The sequence below is a fragment of the Pelophylax lessonae genome (assembly GCF_965119305.1).
Source record: "Pelophylax lessonae genome assembly, chromosome: 13".
Taxonomy (NCBI): Eukaryota; Metazoa; Chordata; class Amphibia; order Anura; family Ranidae; genus Pelophylax; species Pelophylax lessonae.
In genome coordinates this window covers 160,768,935-160,782,520 of record NC_138780.1, presented here as the reverse complement: position 1 = coordinate 160,782,520, position 13,586 = coordinate 160,768,935, and the positions used below count along the sequence as shown (strand labels likewise).

Below are 13,586 nucleotides of genomic sequence, written 5' to 3'. Positions count from 1 at the left end.
AAGTCTACACTCACAATACTACAGCTAAAAACTTTGAATAATTGTCCCGCCTCAGAGCTGCCATCATTCATGTGCCTGAGTCTGATCATCTGTGCCACGCCATATAAAACGGAGGGACCCGTGGTGGAAACAGCATTTTTAATTAAGTATTCTTGTTATATTTTCTATTATTATTACCTTTGTTATCCTATTGGCTGAGAGTGCCGACTGGTGTGTACTGGCGAGGGAGCTGTTCCCCTGTCAGAACACATTATTAACTCAGCGGGGAAGATCGCTGTACTAACATCGAATAGTTAGTACAGCGCTTCCTCCCAAGCTCTTCAGTTTTTTTTCATTCAGCCTGCTTGGTTTAACAAAAATAAAGAGAACATCCCTCTTTGTTCTAAATTAGCAAAGTGACAGAAAAACGAGAGGAAAATGCAGGTTGAAAACAACACAACATGTCCTCCATTGGAGGACATGTTGTGTTGTTTTCAACCTGCATTTTCCTCTCGTTTTAACCATTTTGGATGATGGCACCTTGGGTTGTTCACTTATATTTTGCATAGCAAAGTGACCGGTTCTCTTTAAAACTGTAAAAGAGAGGTTTGCGCAGGGCAGAATGAGAGAGCACCATACTCGATGAGTCATCGGCCTATGTATGGAAGACCCTTACATTTCGACATCAACATACCTCTCCAAACACGTAAACAGTCCAGCTTTCCCTCCCACCGCGCAAAGCACTTTGGGAGCACAGCGAGGTTGAGTCTTTAGCACCGTCTGATGGGAGAGTCTATGTTCAGGCATAAAATGGTATTTCAGAGCTTCGTTGAGTAAATGTTTACAGGTGTGGTCATCGCGTATAAGGTGATTAGCTTCATACAGCCTGGTGAGAAATTTGACACTCAGCAAAGGCAGTCGGACACAGTGCAACAATTGGGAGAGGAACTTCTGCCTCTCCTGTACGTCATACTTGATCCAGGACTCTAGCGCATAAAACACACTCTCCTCGCTAACAACATTCAAACAGTCATTGGAAACAATCTCATGCAACTCCGAATTTGTCAGCTCGAAAAACTCTTCCGTCTGACTGACATCCTCAAAGTTCTGGCAAATGAATTTGTTGGCAGCTAAGTAAAGTTCGTGGCAGCCGTAAGTCTCAGCAAAGCGCGAAATGCCAATGCAATTGCCCACGTCGAGCTGGCTCTCCAGGAACGCACAGCATTCCTTCAGTACTAGCTTGATCTGTAGCAGGTTGGCCGCTGGAAGAAGAGACTCGACTGTTTCCTGGGAAATGAAAACTGTCCCTGTGTAGGCGTATTCTATGATGGCCTGGAGGGCGGCCTCATCGACGCACTGGAATTCTACCTGCGTATTCTCTTTTTCTGAAAGGTTTCCTGTAAACATGGCTTTAAAATAGGGGCTGATGCTGGCAAGCACCACTTTATGGGCATGTATCTTGACATCGCCAACCTGGAGGACAATATCGCAGAGCTCGTGGTGTTGGCGGAGGAGGTTCAGGCCCTGCAGAAGCTGTTCTGAGTGCAAGTGGGTTATGTTGGCAAGCATGTAGGACTGAGAGGACTGGTCCATCTGAAAAGACAAACAAAAAACAATATATACTTATATACATTATTTCAAACTAGTTAATGACAGCAAGAACACAAGAAAAAATACCAATAAAGTGTACCCGTCAGCCACTTAAAGCCAAACTCTAGGCATATCAATAAAGTGCAAAGGTTAAAGGCTCATTAAATCTAGGGATAGAGTAATAAGTTGTAACACATTATTTCTCACTCCAGCAGGCTCCCTTCATCCGTGTGACCGGTCTCTACAGCCTCCTTTCCAAGGTACTCCAGCCTGCGGTCACATACTTCCCTCCGCACATACAATGCAAAACTAATGCCTCGTACACACGTACCGATCGTCGGCCGAACGATCGGCCGTCTTTTGTCCAGGGATGTCCTGTCCGCTGAAAAGTGCAAAAGACTGCACACGAATTTTGTCGGCCAACAACAGCCGACTGCAGAAGTGATGTCATGTGATGGTTAACTTTCCGTGTGTTTTTTCTTCTCTGAGCATGCCCAGTCTTGCAAATCTGCTGATTGTCGGCCGAATTCTGTACGGACCGAGGAACAATCGGCCGTTCTGGTGTTGGCCAACAAAAATTTTAATGCCTGCACAACAGATTCTGTTTGGCCGAAAAGTCGCAGTCGGCTGTCGGAAGCATCACACTAACAAGCCGACAATCGGCCGATCGGCCGAATATTTACGGCCAACAATCGGTACGTGTGTACGGGGCTTAAGCCTTGCATTGGTACTTGATAAAATCCAGGGCCTGCACACACCCCAGAGCTTCAAGGAGAAGAGGACAGCACTGGAGCAAAGAACAGAGTAGGTAACTTCTAGCCCCTATTGTTAAAATTACATTAGAAGTTTACTTAAAAAAAAAAAAAAAAAAATATTCCCATTTTTTTTTTGCAGGTAAAAAAAAATGTGCATGTATTATATTTTTTTGGGAGTCTTTAAAGCACTGCGATCAGAAGATCGCTGGTGCCATGCAGGTCTCCTGCAGATCCATCTGTGTATCTGTCTGCCTGTACAGGCAAGCAGATACATTGACAGGCAGTATCAATGAACTATCACGGCGCTCCACAGCAAAGAGGCTGCAGCATTAGAAACATGTGACTTGTTCCACCTTAAAAACATGTTCCCAAAAGTGAAGTTATCCCTCAAAAAGTTCCTGCAAAAAACAAACAGGTTATACTTACCTGCTCTGTGCAGTGGTTTTGCACAGAGCAGCCCCGATTCTCCTTTTTTTGGGTCTCCTCTTCAGCCAGAGCCCCCAATAGTAAGTCGCTTGCTCTGGGGGCACTGGTGCGTGCTTGCTCCCAACCCCTGCTCTATGCGTCTATAAGACGCACACACACAGCCAAAGCTCAGCTCCGCCCTCTCCTTATTGGCTGTAATTGACAGTAGCGGGAGCCAATGGCTCCCGCTGCTGTCTCAGTCAATGAGGAATGAAAGACCTAGAAGAAGTTCAGCTCTCGTGCACATTGCTGGATCAAGAGGGAGCTCAGGTGAGTATTAGGGGGGCTGGGGGTGGCAGCTGCACACGGGTTTTTTACCTTCTTGCATTGAATGCATGAAGGTAAAAAACATTGAGCCTTTAAAAACACTTTAACTAGCATTTTCCTTGCAATGCAGGGTGGGGGGTCTCACTGCAAGGGTTTTTTTTCCCCCCATCCTGGAGTGGGTCCTTAAAGTGTATGTAAAACCCAATAACAAATGTGTGCTCCATTTTGGTCTCAAATATACAATTGAAGGAATTTTGTTACAATTCTTCAATAAATGAGAAAAAAAAACAAACTGTAGATCTTGTCAATATATCAGAGTGGTCCTGCGTTATCTCAGGGAGGCCAAAGCTGGCCTATAGATTTTTTATTTTTTTTTTTTATTAAAAAAAAATCAAAAAACTAATGGATTCCCCCATCCACACATTTGAGGTGGGTGGGGGAATCTCTGGAAATCTCCCACCCCCCGCTGTGCTATTGTTTTCTGACAGTGGGGACTCCTCCAATGTCAAAATACACCAATCAGCATTAGCTGCATGCACTAATCAAATGCAAAATTTCCAACATTCCGTTTGAGAAAAGCTGATGGATCGATCGACTTTGCTCTAGAGAGATCGACCATAGATGGATCAAAATTCGGCCTGTCCCTGCTGATCTGACCACATTTCGAGCCATTTATAGCCAGCTTGTCTATCCCTCAAAATTCTTATGCTGGGACTACAAAGCAACTAGTAATTAAGTGGCTGACGCCACATAGTCTGGCACAATGCTGTGTTGTCAGTCCACAACTGGAATTGGTAACCAAGTACATTTTTGGCAGATCTAAAGGTAAGTTTCTGTATATGTAACTGAATGTACTTCACTGTACAGACGCATATATTTTTATTCTGCCCCGGCACACACCTTAAAGCTGAATTCCAGGTATTTATTATTTTTTGATAGTTCTACAAGTATGCATGTTCCATACATGGGCAATCCCTTGCTAGTACAGAGAGCCTTTCTGTCTTCTGGGTCCCATGCGGAGCGGCTGGCCTGCTGTAGAGTAACCACAGGGGGTTGTGTGTTCATAACGGGTGCCTTTCAGAGATCTTGAATTTTTCCTCAATGAATGCAAGGCATTCTCTGATTAGAGAAGGTGGAGACCATGACACCCCCCCCCCCAATTTTTCCATCTGGTCCAATCAGCGAACCCTTTGCAAGCAATGAGAAAAAATACAAGGCTTTCTCTGAATGGTTCCAATGCCAAGCATAGAGATGTAGAAGACAGTGAGGTTTTTGGACAGAGTACCTTTGCTAAGCCTTGTACTGCCGCACTGTCACATGGCACCTCTGCAAAGTTGTGGTCTGTAACGCTCAATTTATGCACTGCTATATATTTGCCTCAAATATTTCAGTTACAGAACACAGTTCGCAGAGGTGCTATGATGCAGCAGGGTGGCTGTATATGCATTTGCAAATGTATTCAACAAAAACCTGTTTTAACCTAAATGTTGCAAAAGTTTAATTGAAATTTTTGTGCCGCCTAGCAGGAATGAGTACTGGGGGATGATTTTATAATCCTATGTATGTGCACTCTCTTTATACCAGTGATCCAAGTAGCTGCCATTTCTTCTGCTTCTTTGCACAGGACCCGGACAGAATATTCTGTTGTCAGCGACTGCCATTTTGTTTGCCTTTTAGGATTTGGTATAAATACAGGCTGGGGGCTTTTGCTACTTCACCCCAATACTTGCCTAAGCCCCCATTGCAATCCAGCGATGTGCACAAGAGCCTCAACTGTCAACCCTCTCCTCATTGGCGGAGACAGCAGCGGGAACCATTTGCTCTCACTGTTTTTAATCACAGCCAGTGAGCCAGCCAATGAGGAGAGAGTGGGAGAGCGGGGGCGGGGGGGGGGGGGGGGGTGTGAAAAGCCATGGCTCTATGTCTTATGGACGCATAGGGTAGGGCTCGGGAAAGAGCATGCACTAGTGCCCCCATAGAAAGCGGCTTGGTATTGGGGGCACCGGTCATGGGGGGAAGAGCCAGGAGCATTAAATCTTTAATACCACTTTTATCCTAAAGTGGTTGTAAACCTCAGACATGAGACATGAAAATATGAACAAAGCATATCCCTCTATAATGTCTACTTGTCTCAATAAAAAGCACTAAGTGTAATTTCTGTCTGCTGCTTCGTTCCTCTGCTATCAGCATGAATGAATTCTGACAAGTTTTCCTGAAACCAAGAGAAAAATGGTGATGGGGAGGGCGCTCCAATAGACTGACAGCCTCAGCTCTGTTCCTGTGTCGAGGTAGGTGTGTCTCTTCCCTCCAATAAGCTCTGCAGAGTATAACTACAGCTCTCCACCCCCTTTTTTCTGAAATCTCAGACAAGCTATAATTTTCAGCACATTGACTGGCTTAAGAGAAAAGATGCAGACAAACCGGTACAACTTATGTCAGAAGATTTGTTTAATCTCTGTGCATCACCTTAGGCCAGTCACTTCACTGGGTATATGTCAGTGTTAACTTCGTCAACTAAAATATTTTTGTGTACTAAATTAATACTATTTTAGTCTACTAAAATACAAATAAAACAATGTAGATGACTAAAATACGGCTAAAACTAAAATGACATTTTAGTCAAAAAAGACTGACTAAAACTAAATTGAAAATGGACATGAAAATGACCACTACTCTTACATCAACCGTCCGTCCGTCCTCTCTCAGCTGCGGGAGATCACGAGTGGCCGACGACCATCGGAGCCGTCTGTCACATGCACTGGCTCCCCGGCTGACGAGCAGGGGCAGGAGCGTGCCGCCAGTGGAGCGCGCTCGCCCCCTAGAGTCTCCTGATCGAGTGACGTAGTACTATGTCGGTTTGCCCAGGAGCGGCTGCCTGCCGCAGTAAATCTGCGGTGGGCGGTCGTGTAGTGGTTAATAGCGGTGCCTAAAACAGTGATTTCCAGCTTCCAGTCATGTATGGCACACACAGAGCTACACTGATCCAAGTTGGACCAAAGTAACTATGCAAAAATAGTAGGGATGCACCGAATATTCGGCGGCCGAACATTATTCGGCCGAAAATAGAGAAAAAGGCACTTTCGGTGTTCGGCCGAATAAATCAAAAGGCCGAATAATTTTGAGCCGAACAATGTCTCACCTTCCTCATTGCGGCTCGCGGTCCTCTATTATGATCTATATAAAAAATGTCCTCTGCAGTAAGTAACCCTCTGATAATGTATGCAATGATCCTCTGTAGCTTCCGCCCTGACCGCTCACCTTCCTCATTGCGGCTCGCGGCTCCCTTCTCACACGCCGCCGGTGTCCTGTCCGGCCGCGAGTAGGGGGTGTGATGTCACGCGCGCGTCCCGCCCCCTGCTCCTGACTGGCGGCTCCTTCACACTAGGTCCACGCCCCGCCCCCCTGTTCGCGGCTTTTGGCTCTGGCTGCAGTTGAGGTATGTGATGTGGAGCTGAGCACATTTGGGGGAGAAGAATACGGTAGCTGGCAGCTGCACAAGCATTAGTGTGCAGACTGCCATATGTTGTTGCCACTTGCCATGCTAATTATATTAGAGTGCCCTATAAAGTGCCCCTTGACATAAAATGTGGCCATCAGCGTGCCCCTTATTTTATGCTAAGGGACATGCTGATGAGCATATTTTATGTTAAGGGGCACTCTGATGGGCATATTTCATTTTAAGGGGCACGCTAATGGGCATATTTTATGTTAAGAGCAATGCTGATTTAAATGTTTTGTTTTGCCCATCAGAGTGCCCCCTAACATAAAATGTGCCCATCAGCGTGCCCCCTAACATAAAATGTGCCCATCAGCGTGCCCCCTAACATAAAATGTGCCCATCAGCGTGCCCCCTGACATAAAATGTGCCCATCGGAGTGCCCCCTAACATAAAATGTGCCCATCGGAGTGCCCCCTAACATAAAATGTGCCCATCAGCGTGCCCCTTATTTTATGCTAAGGGACATGCTGATGAGCATATTTTATGTTAAGGGGCACTCTGATGAGCATATTTTATGTTAAGGGGCACTCTGATGGGCATATTTTATGTTAAGGGGCACGCTAATGGGCATATTTTATGTTAAAAAATGCGAAACACCGCGTTCGGTATTCGGCCTTCGGCCAAGCATTTCATTATTATTCGGCTTCGGCCAAGAATTTCATTTCGGTGCATCCCTAAAAAATAGTCACACCTGGGATTCAGCTTTCAGGGCTCACTCAGACTGCAGAATTCAGAGGAGTCTTCAGCCCCATACACACGTACCGATCGTCGGCCGAACGATCGGCCGTCTTTTGTCCGAGGGCTGTCTTGTCTGTTGAAAAGTGCAAAAGACTGCACACGAATTTTGTCGGCCAACAACAGCCGACTGCAGAAGTGATGTCATGTGATGGTTAACTTTCCTTGTCTTTTTCCTTCTCTGAGCATGCCCAGTCTTGCAAATCTGCTGTCTGTCGGCCGAAATCTGTACTGACTGGTCGTTCCGATCGCCGAGTGACCGGCGGACATCGGGTCCGCCGGCCACACGCGCGGGGGGGGGGGGGGTCCGTGACCGCGCCTCCGGGGGCGTGCGCTCGCTCCCTAGACCCTCACAGGCTAGCGACGTAGTACTACGTCGCTCTGCCTGTGAGGAGCTGACTGCCGACGTAAATAGTCGTGCGGCAGTCGGCAAGTGGTTAAATACAGTATATTACCAAAAGTATTGGGTCGCCTGCCTTTACACGCACATGAATTTAATGGCATCCCAGTCTTATGCCTCGTACACACGCGTCGAAACTCGGAAAGGTAATTTTCGTCTGACGACCGATCGGCCGATTTTCGGCTTGTTAGTATGATGCTTCCAACAACCGACTCCGATTTTTCGGCTGAAAAAAATCTGGTGTGCAGGCTATAAAATTTTTGTCCTCCGTCAAAACACGGCCGATATTCGTGCAGTCAGTACAGATTTTCGACAGGGAAAAATCTGATGAGCAAGACTGGGCATGCTCAGAGAAGAAAGAACACAAAGAAAGCAAACCAACACATGACATCACTTCTGAAGTAGAATTTTGTTGGGCGAGAAAATTCGTGTGCAGTCTAGGCACATTCCAAGCAACAAAACACTACTCTGGACAAAAGACGGCTGATCGGTCGGCCGATAATCGTTGCGTTTGTATGAGGCTTTAGTCTATAGGGTTCAATATTGAGCTGGCCCACTCTTTGCAGCTATAACAGCTTCAACTCTTCTGGGGAGGCTGTCCACAAGGTTTAGGAGTGTGTCAGTGGTAATGTATGACCATTCTTCCAGAAGCGCATTTGTGAGGTCAGGCACTGACATTAAAGAAGGCCTGGCTCACAGTCCCGGCACAAATTCATCCCAAAGGTGTTCTACCGAGTTGAGGTCAGGACTCTGTACAAGCCAGTGAAGTTCCTTCACCCCAAACTCGCTCATCCATGTCTTTATGGACTTTGCTTTGTGCACTGGGCCAAATCATTTAGTGGAGGGGGGATTATGGTGTTGGGTTGTTTTTCAGCGGTTGGGATTGGCCTCTTAGTTCCAGTGAAGGGAACTCTTAAGGCTTCATTTTAGACAATTTCTTGCTCCCAAGTTTGTGGGAACAGTTTGGGGATGGCCCCTTCCTGTTCCAACATGACTGCACACCAGTGCACAAATCAAGGTCAATAAAGACATGGATGAGCGAGTTTGCGGTGGAGGAACTTCACTGGCCTGCAGCTCAACCCGACAGAACACCTTTGGGATAGTTTAGAGCAGAGAATGGGGAGTAAATGTTAAAGGCAGTGTGTTACCACAGCTCAAGGGAATGGCAAGTGTGAATTAGTCTCGATTCACACTAGCGCGACTTGTCAGCCTGACAAGTTGCGCTCCCTCGCGGTCCATTGACCGCTACAGGACCCGTTCTACCCGTGTTTCCCCGAAAATAAGACAGGGTCTTATATTAATTTTGGTTACAAAAATCATACTAGGGCTTATTTTCAGGGGATGTCTTTTTTTTTTTTATTTATTTACGGTATGTACAATGACGATCTTAAAGTGATTGTAACCCTAAAATAAATAAATATTCTGATCCTTTAAAGCATGGTAGACAGCACAGTGCTTGTGCTGTGTCATTTAGCCCTCTCTATATTCTAAAAACCTGTAATAAAAAAATAAAAATGTTAAAAAAAATGTTAAAAAAAGTTCTCTCCCCCTTTCAGCTCAGAAGTCAGCAATTATGACATTCTGTAATCCCAAAAATAAACCTTGGATAAAGTCATTGTAAAATGATGTGATTATGTAATGTGCAGTGTGTCTCCTTTTGTAATTTTATTGTGGAAAATACCTTATTTACAGCACTGCTGGGCCCTCACATGACACTCCGGAGCTCTACTTTCCCTCTCCGAATACTGCAGACGGAGGGGCTGAGATCAAGGATTTTAATAGGGCTTATTTTCAGGGTAGGGCTTATTTTCAGGGAAACAGGGTAATAGAAGCGACACAAGTCGCTCCGGCTTAGAAAAAGGGTCCTGTACTACTTCGGGGCGACCTCGGAGTGACTTGCATAGACTTCCATTATGTGAAGTCCCTGCATGTCGCTCCGAAGTCGTGGTGCATGGGAATGCACAAGTCGCCCCCGAAGTAGTACAGAGTCGTGCCGCCCCAGTGTGAACCGACTTATTATTATACAGGGTTTATATAGCGCCAACAGTTTGCGCAGCGCTTTACAATGTGAGGGAAACAATACAGTTACAATACAATTCATTACAGGAGGAACTAGAGGGCCCTGCTCGTCAGAGCTTACAATCTAGAAGGGAGGGTCAAGTGAAACAAAAGGCAAATGGACCTTTAAAAAAAAAAAATAGAGTGGAAACTGAGATACAGAGACTAGTCATGGTTTTCTTTAATTCCCTGTCTTGCACTGGAAAAAAGAGACCCACTTATACTGCCCAGATCCTTATGGCGACCTCTGATCATACAATGGTCTCATATCATCACCACCACCATGGATTGCCTAACTAGTATCTGAATTGTGCCGACTGTAACCCATCTACAGCTCTTCCCTTAGCCATTGGCAGTGTCAACCTTGTCACCCATCATCTGTATCATCAAAAAGTCATTTGTCATCCATCACCTGTCTTACCTATGTTCCCTTCCAAGCGCTAGTCTCTCCAAGGTTACCGCTTCTACCCATCTCATACATCACTCAACCATCATTTGTCTCACCTATGTCTCAGTATTCATCCCCGTCTTCCTCATGATGATGGTCATCCATCATTCATCTCATCTAGGTTTCATTTTTCATTGCCTGTCACTCATTTGTTTCACATATGTCTAATTATTATCTGTCTCTCGTATCACACCTGTCATCCGTTATTCTTCTCATCTAGGTCTCAATATTCATTGCCCACCCTATTTATGGCGCTCGTCATTCATCACACATCTGAGATATGTCTCAGATATTGTTTGTGCTTGTGTCATCTCAGCTATGTTCCTTATGACATAACTCACATCATCCATCGCCTGTCTTAATCATGTCATCTTACCTGTCAACCATCGCCTACTGCTGTCATCTGCCACCCATGGTGTCTTTCCTCCATCATACTACCATGCTAATCTCTGTTATCCACCATCTACTGCCTGACTCATGTCTGCAGAAAGCCACCCCGAAGAGTCTGATATCTGTCACATCTCTGCTCTACAGTCACATGTCTAACCACATCCCATCCTATTTCTACAGTCAGATCTTTACTACAGCCATCTGTCCCATCTCTATCATCCGTCTAATCTCTGCAGTCTGGCGCCAGTCGGATCTCTACAGTCAAATCTCTATTATTTGTCCCATTTTCACATTACTCTTTATCTCTATCCACATACATTTTGTGTCACCTGTTTCCCCTCTGTCACATGTCCGAGGTGTCCGATCTCACCGCTTTCACAGCTCCCGATCTTATACATGCCTTCTATCTCCAGAGTACAAACCTGTAGTCACCTATAGCAACTATCAATAATTAATCTGCCCACTCAGCATCTTATCACCTGTCCTAGCCCTGTCTCATCATCATATGCAGGAACACTCCGACCGTCTGTCCCCAATTTCCTTCCATCTCACTGCCACATCCAATCTCCTCTCAGGTGTCCCCCGTCTTCTCCCTACAACCAATCTCCTCTCAGGTGTCCCCCGTCTTCTCCCTACAACCAATCTCCTCTCAGGTGTCCCCCATCTTCTCCCGACAACCAATCTCCTCTCAGGTGTCACCCATCTTCTCCCTACAACCAATCTCCTCTCAGGTGTCACCCATTTTCTCCCTATAACCAATCTCCTCTCAGGTGTCCCCCATCTTCTCCCGACAACCAATCTCCTCTCAGGTGTCACCCATCTTCTCCCTACAACCAATCTCCTCTCAGGTGTCACCCATTTTCTCCCTATAACCAATCTCCTCTCAGGTGTCGCCCGTCTCCTGACCACCTGCAGACTATCAGCTCTGTCTCATCTCTGCAGTTACCCAAATGACAGGAGCAATGTGTGTCCCAGGAAAACCGATTCAGATGAAACCAATCACTTTACAAGCGTCATGCACTCCTGATATGAAAATAAAGATTAATAAAAGGCACCCTGATTGGTTGGTGAGAAATGTTCCTATCAGTAAGCACACTATTCATACATCAGCCCCAGTCCATCACCTTCCCATTCTCCTGACCATAGGTCACATCTCCTCCTTCTCTGTCTGAATTTTACATGTAGTCACCATCTATGTATATATCCAACAATCTCATCTCTGCCACCTATCCCAGCCTTCTTACCATTCCCACTATTCTACATCTAACTGTACCCCCCTCCCCAACTTCATCACTCCCCCCCCCCCCAAACGCTCTGCTCCTCCCACCTCTCTCCCCCACCCCAACGCTCAGCTCCTCTCGCCTCTCCCCCCCCCCAATGCTCTGCTCCTCTCACCCCCCCTACCAATACTCTGCTCCCGCCTCTCTTCCTCCCCTAACCCCCCCCCCCCCCAACGCTCCACTCCTCTCCTCTTGCTTCCCCACCAACTCTCCCCATAGCCCCCAACGCTCCGCTCCTCTCACCCCTTCTCCTTTCGCCTCTCTCCCCCCCCCCCCCAACACTCCGTTCCTCTCACCCCCCGCCTGCCACTCTGCTCCTTTCGCCTTTCTCTCCCCCCCAACGCTCTGCCCCTCCCCTCCCCCACATGGCACTCTGCTCCTCTCACCTCTCTTCCCCCCCCCACCCCAACGCTCTGCTCCTTCTGCCTCTCCCCCCCCCCCCCAACGCTCTGCTCTTCCTGTCTCTCCCCCCCACCTGCCACTCCGCTCGTCTTCTCCCCCCCCCCCCTACGCTCTGCTCCTCTCGCCTCTTTTCCTCCCCTAACGTTCCGATCCTCTACCCCCCCCCCCTTAACGTTCCGCTCTTCTGCCTCTCTCTCCCCCCTCCCTATAACTCCTCTACTCTCACCCCCCCCCCCCCACAACGCTCCGCTCCTCTCTCTTCCCACCAACCCCTTCTTCAGCGCTCAGCTCCTTTCGCCTCTCCCCCCCCCCCCCAACACTCCGCTCCTCTCGCCCCCCGCCTTTCTCCCCCAACACTCTGCCACTCTGCTCCTCTCGCCTTTCTCTCCCCCAACACTCTGCTCCTCTCCCCCCCCCCAACGCTCCGCTCCTCTCACCTTTCTCCCCCCCAACTCTATGCCCCTTCTTCCCCCCCCCCCACTCTCTGCCCCTTCTCCCCCCCCCCAACTCTCTGCCCCTCCCACCTCCCCCTCCAATGCTCTGCTCCTCCCACCTCTCTCCCTTCCTCCCAATGCTCTGCTTCTCTCCTCCCGCCTCCCCCCCTGACATTCCGCTTTGCTACTCCCGCCTCCTCCCCCCCCACTCATTGCTTCTCTTTCCCCCCTCTTACCGCCCCCTCCCCAACGCCCTGCTCCTCTCCCCCCCCAACTCTCCGCTCCTCTCTCCCCCCCCCCAACTCTCCGCTCCTCTCTCCCCCCCCCCCCCAACTCTCCGCTCCTCTCTCTCCCCCAACCCTCCGCTCCTCTCTCTCTCCCCCCCTCAACTCTCCTCTCTCTCCCCCCCCCTCAACTCTCCTCTCTCCCCCCCCCCCCAACTCTCCTCTCTCCCCCCCCCCCCCAACCCTCCTCTCTCCCCCCCCCCCCAACCCTCCTCTCTCCCCCCCCCCCCAACCCTCCTCTCTATCCCCAACCCTCCTCTCTCTCCCCCCCAACCTCTCTGCTCGCCTCAGTCTCCTCTCCCCCCAACGATCCTCCCCTCTATAACCCCCTCCAATGCTCCTCTCTCCCTGTTCTCATGCTCCTCTCTCTGTCCCCTCCCCTCCTACTCCCTTGTCACTCTTCTCTTCCCCTCCCGGTCATGTCTCTCTGTCCTCCGCGGTCTCAGTCCGGTTCCCTCCTCCCCTCTCCGGTGTGTCCGCCCTCCCCAGTCCTCATACCTGTGTCACCCGGAGACAGCTGAACACACACGATCGCGGCCTCCTCCTTGTCACAACCCAAACACAGCGGAGACTCGTCACTTCCGGGTCAGCCAAACTCCG

The 13,586-nt window shown here is 48.3% G+C and overlaps 1 protein-coding gene across 1 annotated transcript in view; it reads right to left on the bottom strand.

The window, feature by feature from the left end:
* KLHL28 (kelch like family member 28) overlaps positions 1–13,586 on the bottom strand; it is a 29,891-nt gene extending 16,305 nt beyond the window's left edge. The window contains exons 1-2 of the mRNA XM_082242633.1: positions 13,485–13,586; positions 674–1,572 (exon numbers count right to left, since the gene is read on the bottom strand). Coding sequence (XP_082098759.1) covers positions 674–1,572 — 899 coding nt within the window. The 5' untranslated portion in view covers positions 13,485–13,586. The remainder of the gene's footprint in view (positions 1–673; positions 1,573–13,484) is intronic.